Here is a 6793-nt window from a genome sequence, read left to right on the forward strand (position 1 = left end):
ATGATCATTCACGGTATATGTGGTCTATTCTCCTAAAAGAGAAAAATGAAGCGTTTGAAAAATTCAGGATCTTCAAGTCACTAGTTGAGAATGAAGCTGGAACCACAATCAAGACATTCCGGACAGACCGAGGAGGAGAATTCATGTCTCACGAGTTTCAAGCATTTTGTGAGAAGGAGGGCATAAACAGACACCTCACAGCACCATACACTCCACAACAGAATGGGGTTGTGGAGAGACGGAACAGGACACTCTTTGAAATGACTAGAAGCCTTCTGAAGCATTTAAATATGCCAAACTATCTGTGGGGAGAGGCAGTAAGGCACGCAACCTATGTCATTAATAGAGTAGGAACAAGGAGTCTGATCAACCAAACACCATATGAAGTATTCAAGGCAAAGAAACCCAATGTGGAACATCTACGGGTGTTTGGCTGTGTGGCCTATGCCAAAATTGAAACACCACATCTCAGGAAACTTGAAGATAGATCTAGGATGCTCATATATCTTGGTACCAAACCAGGCTCAAAGGCATACAGATTGTTTGATCCTTCAAACAAGAAGGTTGTGGTTAGTAGAGATGTTGTGTTCGATGAGCTCAAAAGCTGGAAATGGAACAACTCTGAGAAGGACTCTGCTGATTCAGGCACATTTACTCTCAGCATCAGTAATGTTTTCAACACAGCTGCTGGAACAGAGAATGAAACAAACGCAGAAGAAAACAGAGAAGATGGAGCAGACACAGAAGGTGACGAAAATGACATAGAGGGGAGTGATAATGAAACTGCAGAGGAGCAAGCTACTGTGGAAGAACAACCTCAAATGTTGAGACAGTCAACAAGACAAGTTAAAAGGCCTATCTATCTCAATGATTATGTCCTGTTATCAGACATAGAAGGAGAAACTCTTCTACTAGCAGTTAATGAAGAACCATGGAATTTCCAGGAAGCAAGCGAGTTGAAGGTATGGAGAGACGCTTGTGAGGATGAATTGTCAAGCATAATAAAGAACAAGACATGGAGTTTAGTTGAGCTACCTTTCGGAGTAAAACCAATTGGCCTGAAGTGGGTGTTTAAACTAAAACGGAACATAGACAATAGCATAAACAAGTACAAGGCAAGGCTTGTAGCTAAAGGCTATGTACAAAAACATGGGATCGACTTTGAAGAAGTCTTTGCCCCCGTTGCTAGAATCGAAACAATTCGCTCTATTCTTGCCTTAGCAGCCTCCAAAAGCTGGGAAGTACATCATCTTGATGTGAAGACCGCATTCCTCCACGGAGACTTGCAAGAAGATGTCTACATCACTCAACCAGAAGGGTTTGTAGTGAAAGACCATGAAGAAAAGGTGTACAAGCTACATAAGGCCCTCTACGGACTGAAACAAGCACCTCGTGCCTGGAACATCAAGCTTAACAGCATTCTCAGTGAGCTAAAATTCGAAAAATGCAGTAAAGAACCATCTCTTTACAGAAAACAGAACAATGAACATCTTCTGATTGTGGCAGTCTACGTAGACGATCTTCTTGTCACAGGTTCATCATTGAAACTGATTTCTGATTTCAAGAATGAGATGGCTGGAAAATTCGAAATGAGTGATTTAGGAAGACTCACCTACTATCTTGGCATTGAGGTTTGCCAAAGTGAGAACGGGATCGTGTTAAGACAGGAAAAGTATGCAAAGAAAATTCTTGAAGAGACCGGAATGAGTGAGTGTAACTCTGTTTTGTTGCCAATGGAACCGGGTCTGGAGCTTTCAAAAACTCAAGATCCAAAGCGCATTGATGAACGAGCTTATAGAAGAAGTATTGGCTGTCTGAGATATTTGCTCCATACTCGACCAGACCTATCATACTCTGTTGGAATTCTGAGTCGTTATTTGCAGGAACCTAGAGAGTCACACGGAGCCGCACTGAAGCAGATTCTGAGATATCTTCAAGGCACTTCTGGCTATGGTCTCCACTTCAAACCAGGAACTCAAACAGGACTAATGGGATACAGTGACAGCAGTCATAGTGTGGACGTGGATGATGGGAGAAGTACTGCTGGTCATGTGTTTTATCTCAATGAATGTCCTATCACATGGTGTTCTCAGAAGCAACAGGTGGTGGCGCTATCCTCTTGTGAAGCCGAGTTTATGGCAGCAACAGAAGCTGCTAAGCAAGCCATTTGGCTACAAGAGTTACTCGCTGAGATTACTGGAACAACGTGTGAGAAAATAACAATTTGTGTAGACAACAAGTCTGCCATTGCTCTCACAAAGAATCTTGTCTTCCATGGTCGCAACAAACACATTCACCGTAGATATCACTTCATACGGGAGTGTGTTGAAATGGACAAGTTGATGTGGTACATGTTCCCGGGATCGAACAGAAGGCTGATGTGTTAACCAAGGCTCTCGACAAGATCAAATTCAAGAATATGAGGAACCTCATCGGAGTTCATGAACTGTCAAAGAAGGATTTCAAGCTTAGAGGGGAGATTGTTGGGCTAAGCTTGAAGTGTGACTTGCGGAAGAAGTAATCCTAATAAAGATTAGGATTAGAGTTATTTTAGGAGACATCTAGAATAAACAGTTGTAATAAGTTCTAATGAGATTAGGAGATATCTAATCCCAAATAGTTTTAGGAGAACTATCTCTATATATAGAGTTGCCAAAGCTTGTGGTAAACCTATGAGTTTAGAGAGAGAAGTTTTAGAACTTGAGAGAGAAAGCTTTAAGGTTTTTGTGTAAGATTTCCTTTTTCTGAATAAAGAGAGTAATTCTTTACATTCTTGTTCTAAATCTTTCATTGAAACAATATGGATTACCTCAACCACATGGAGAATGCTCTGGATGAGGTTCGAACACATGGGATGGTGGATGCAGAGGATACCGTTCTTTAGAAAGGTAAAGGAGGTCGATTTACGACTACTTTCACAACCCAAGAGACGTGGGAGAGCTTACGGGAATCTAGGGGACATAAGGCTTGGAGTAAAGGGGTTTGGTTTTCTCAAGCAACACCAAAGTACTCTTTCATTGCTTGGCTAGCAGTCCTGAATAAACTCTCAACAGGTGAACGAATGCAGACCTGCGGTGGTGCCATCAACACTTCATGCCTACTATGTTCAAATCAACTAGAAACCAGGGATCATCTATTCTTCTCCTGCCCTTACTCATCCGAAATATGGACAGGCCTTACACTAAAGCTCCTCACCAATAGGTTCTCGACTAATTGGGAGGATAACCTATCTCTCATCTCTGACGAGACTTTGAGCTCTGTTACCTTGTACATAGCGCGCTTTGCTCTTCAAGCCACTATCTATACTTTATGGAGGGAACGGAACAGGAGTAGACAAGGTGAAACCCCATCCCCTGCTCCTTTACTACTTAAACAACTTGACCGGACCATTAGAGACAGATTACTCTCCATTTACACTCATAGCAAATGAAAATACGAAGCAGCAATGGCAACATGGCTTACAACAAGATATCTCTCTGTTATGTAACTCAAATTTGTAGATGAACAGTCTGACCAATGTTTTAAAGTACCGCTGATGTAAAACGATTTTTTTAAATAAATTTTACATTTTATACAAAAAAAAAAAAAGAGGAAGTGTGCAAAAAGTATATTTCTTTTCTTGACCAGCGATAATATTTACTTGCAGGAAACAGTGGGCAGAGTTGTAACCTTTCCAGACCGGTGTGATCGTTTGCAAATTCGACATCTCTAAGTAAGCGATGGAAGCTGATTCCAAGAGATATATTTATGTTTACGTTAGTTATATCCCGATCTGGTGGGCTTACCTTCAGTATTTTTTTTGCTCTTTGGGTTTTGCTTTGTTTTACTTTTTAAATTGGTCCAAGTTGAAGTCAGTGTAAACTTAGGATTAAACTAATTTGAGCTTGTAACTTAGAGAGCTATACTTACCTTATAACTTGTTATTTTTGTTTACTTATGAGAGAATGATTATTCTTAGATGTTTTGTTAGTTTTTGCCAATGAGATAAGAGTGAGATTCATCATATATATTAGTTTCTGCTCCCTTTTGAGTTACAAAGGGGTTTGCTTTTCTCTTTAGGAATTTGGGTATTTGCTTAGTTTGTATTTTCTTTTCTACCCTCTCTAAGTCGAAAATTGAAAATCTGATTTTTAATGGCTATGAGAACTTATATCAAAAATGCTATACCAATTTCATAATTTAAAAATGCAGAGATCTTAATGAGATTTTAAGAAATAGATGGAGACAGTGACTTGCAAGAGGAGTTTGCTTGCAGAGTCATATGATATAATTGGCTTGTGCTGCCACATAGACGATGCACATACTTTTAAAGTCAAAGAACAGGTGTTCCTCTCTTCCAGGTATTCTAGGTATCCTTTTTTTCCGTGATACTTGTGAGGTTTTTCACTTATTGTGTTCAAAAAAAAAAATTCTTAAGAACCCTTCATGGGTTATACCATTGGAGAATGTTTTTCTTAACAAGTTCCTATAGATTCTTAAACAGAAGTACTTCCCAAGTTACTGAATGATGTATGTAATTAGCATTTTCACTTTCATCTGGTGAACAACGTCTTAGGATTCTTCAATACCATAAACTGCCTTTTTTTTTTAATTAGAGAAGATAAAGATAATTTCCTATTTCTTTAAGAAGAAGGAAATTGTCAATTCCTATTTGTTTTAGAACAGGAAAAAAGCCTGTTGTATGGCTCATCCTATTTAAGTATAAAAATAGGGTAGAGGCAGAGATTCATAGTTTGAGAAGAATAGCTTAGAGATAGATTCATTCAAAGAGAGGGCTAAAGGGTTTTGGAGAGGATAGAAAATAGTTTCAAAAGAAATACTTGTAAACGTATTTTCTATTAATCAAAAGGTTGTTTTGAGAAAATCCCTGAGTTATTTGTCAACTCTTACCAGAAAATAAGCCGTCGCTTTTTTCATCTTCTCCATGGGCGCCCGTGCTAGCAAATCATCCGGTAAGCGAAAGCCGGATGATGATGATTTGGAGACCAAACCGGTTCTCAAGAAACAAAAGGAAAATTCCGACGAGAAGGTAACCTAATTAGATGTTCCTCTGGTTCTTTGAGAACAATCTTCTTTACTCTGTCTTCTAATATGGCTACTACTCATGTATGTATGTAACAGGAGGAGACATTGACGGAAGGAGGACTTGCTGATCCTAATCTCCAGCACAAGTCTGATGATCAGGAGGCTAATTTATTTGGTTAGTTACGTTACGTTTTGTGTGGCTCTGAGCTCCTATCTAAATGTTTTATACTTGGCTGAAGCTCTTCTTTTTAGGTGAGCGAATTCTGGAAGATGATTTGGAGACCAAACCCATGCTGAAGGAAACATCCGAGGAGAAGGTAACTTAAGATGGTCTCGGATTCCTCTTGTGATCTTTGAGAACAATATATCTTTTTTTAAGACCGTCTTCTAATGACTACTCATGTATGTAACAGGAGGAGGCACTAACGGAAGGACTTGGTGATAGTCTCCAGCACAAGTCTGATGATCAGGAGGCTAATTTAATTCAGGAAGTTGCCATAAGAAAAACAAAGACGCTCTTCGTTGCGCATCTTACTCCCCAAACTAAAATACCCCATATGTAAGTAGCTCGTTTAATTTTTCTCTTCGTTCTTGGAACAAGTTCTTTCATGACTAATATTTTTTTTTAATTAACCTCCATGTATACAGCATCGATTTCTTTAAAGATGTTGGACAAGTTGTTGATGTTCGACTTATTGTTAACAAGAAGGGCAAGCCTGTCTTGGGCTTTGTTGACTTTGCTTCTGCTAACGAGGTAGAGAAGGTGAGAGTAGTTTTTATAGCTAGTAGTCATTTGAAAAGTAATGTATGGAAAAATAGACAAGTACGTTATTTGAAAGTAGGATTGCTGACTAAATTAATCTTTTATACTTGTGTAGGCGTTGCAAACTAAAAATGGTGAATATTTCCAGGGTCGCAATATTTTTCTTGACGTGGCTAAGCCTAAGATGAATCCATTATCTACACCAAAGTAAATTAATTTTACTGGTTGTTATACTTACTGCTAGAGTTTTAATACCATAACAGAAGACTAATACAAGAGTTTTTTTTATATATTCTAGGTATGAAGACAACCTTCTACGAGAACCTATTCTGAGGCAACAGGAGGAAAAATCCGACGTGATCAGATTCTGCGGTAAGAAGACTACCTTCTCTTACGACGACGACTGATAGAAGAAGATGAAGCTCTTTGGTGTTTTTAACTTTCGATACATTGTAACTTGTTTATCTTACTTACTTCGGTTTTTCTTATGTTCTAGTTAAGTTTGTCTAAACGTACGTTAAACAATGCTTAATTTTTGATGGTTTGGTAATTGGAATTAACTCTTTATCATGCCTTCATTATTTACCTAAGTACGAGCCGTATATGATTCGAACTGGTTTGGCTGACAAAACTACGCATAATCTTCCGAGGGACACAAATATACATTTCCCATTTTAAGTCTCAACTTGATTCAGTCTTTCTTAATATCTTTCACCAAAGTGAAAAAGAGTAGTACTCAAGACCGAGACATTAGATTGACTATCACCTTTGTACATACATATACTTCAAACTTACCATGAAAAATAGAGGAAATTTCGGGAATCATGAATCATCCTATTTATGTTTTACATGATTTTATATACTTACAGTTTTTAAAACTTTTCTTGTTGTTTTTTTTTCTATTAAGAACTAATTTAATATATGTAAAATATACACTATGCCCATCAAAGGTCTGTCCGCCATATAGAAATGCAAGTATTTCATGTGGCTTTGAATGGTTGGTTC

The 6793-nt window shown here is 38.3% G+C and overlaps 1 protein-coding gene across 3 annotated transcripts; it reads left to right on the forward strand.

Annotated features, from left to right (window-relative positions):
- On the forward strand, positions 4180–6355 carry LOC104724428 (nucleolin 1-like). Of its 3 annotated transcripts, none has more exons than XM_010442918.2 (8): positions 4180–4349; positions 4894–5029; positions 5122–5200; positions 5278–5342; positions 5439–5584; positions 5674–5788; positions 5904–5995; positions 6087–6355. In XM_010442918.2, exons 2-8 carry the CDS (start codon positions 4925–4927, stop codon positions 6193–6195), a joined length of 711 nt encoding a protein of 236 aa, XP_010441220.1. In that variant the 5' UTR covers positions 4180–4349; positions 4894–4924; the 3' UTR covers positions 6196–6355. The 3 variants fall into 3 exon arrangements, with proteins under 3 accessions (XP_010441220.1, XP_010441219.1, XP_010441218.1); XM_010442917.2 differs by having other exon boundaries at positions 4180–4340; XM_010442916.2 differs by lacking the exon at positions 4180–4349 and having other exon boundaries at positions 4366–5029.

This window comes from Camelina sativa, chromosome 11 (assembly GCF_000633955.1).
Source record: "Camelina sativa cultivar DH55 chromosome 11, Cs, whole genome shotgun sequence".
Taxonomy (NCBI): Eukaryota; Viridiplantae; Streptophyta; class Magnoliopsida; order Brassicales; family Brassicaceae; genus Camelina; species Camelina sativa.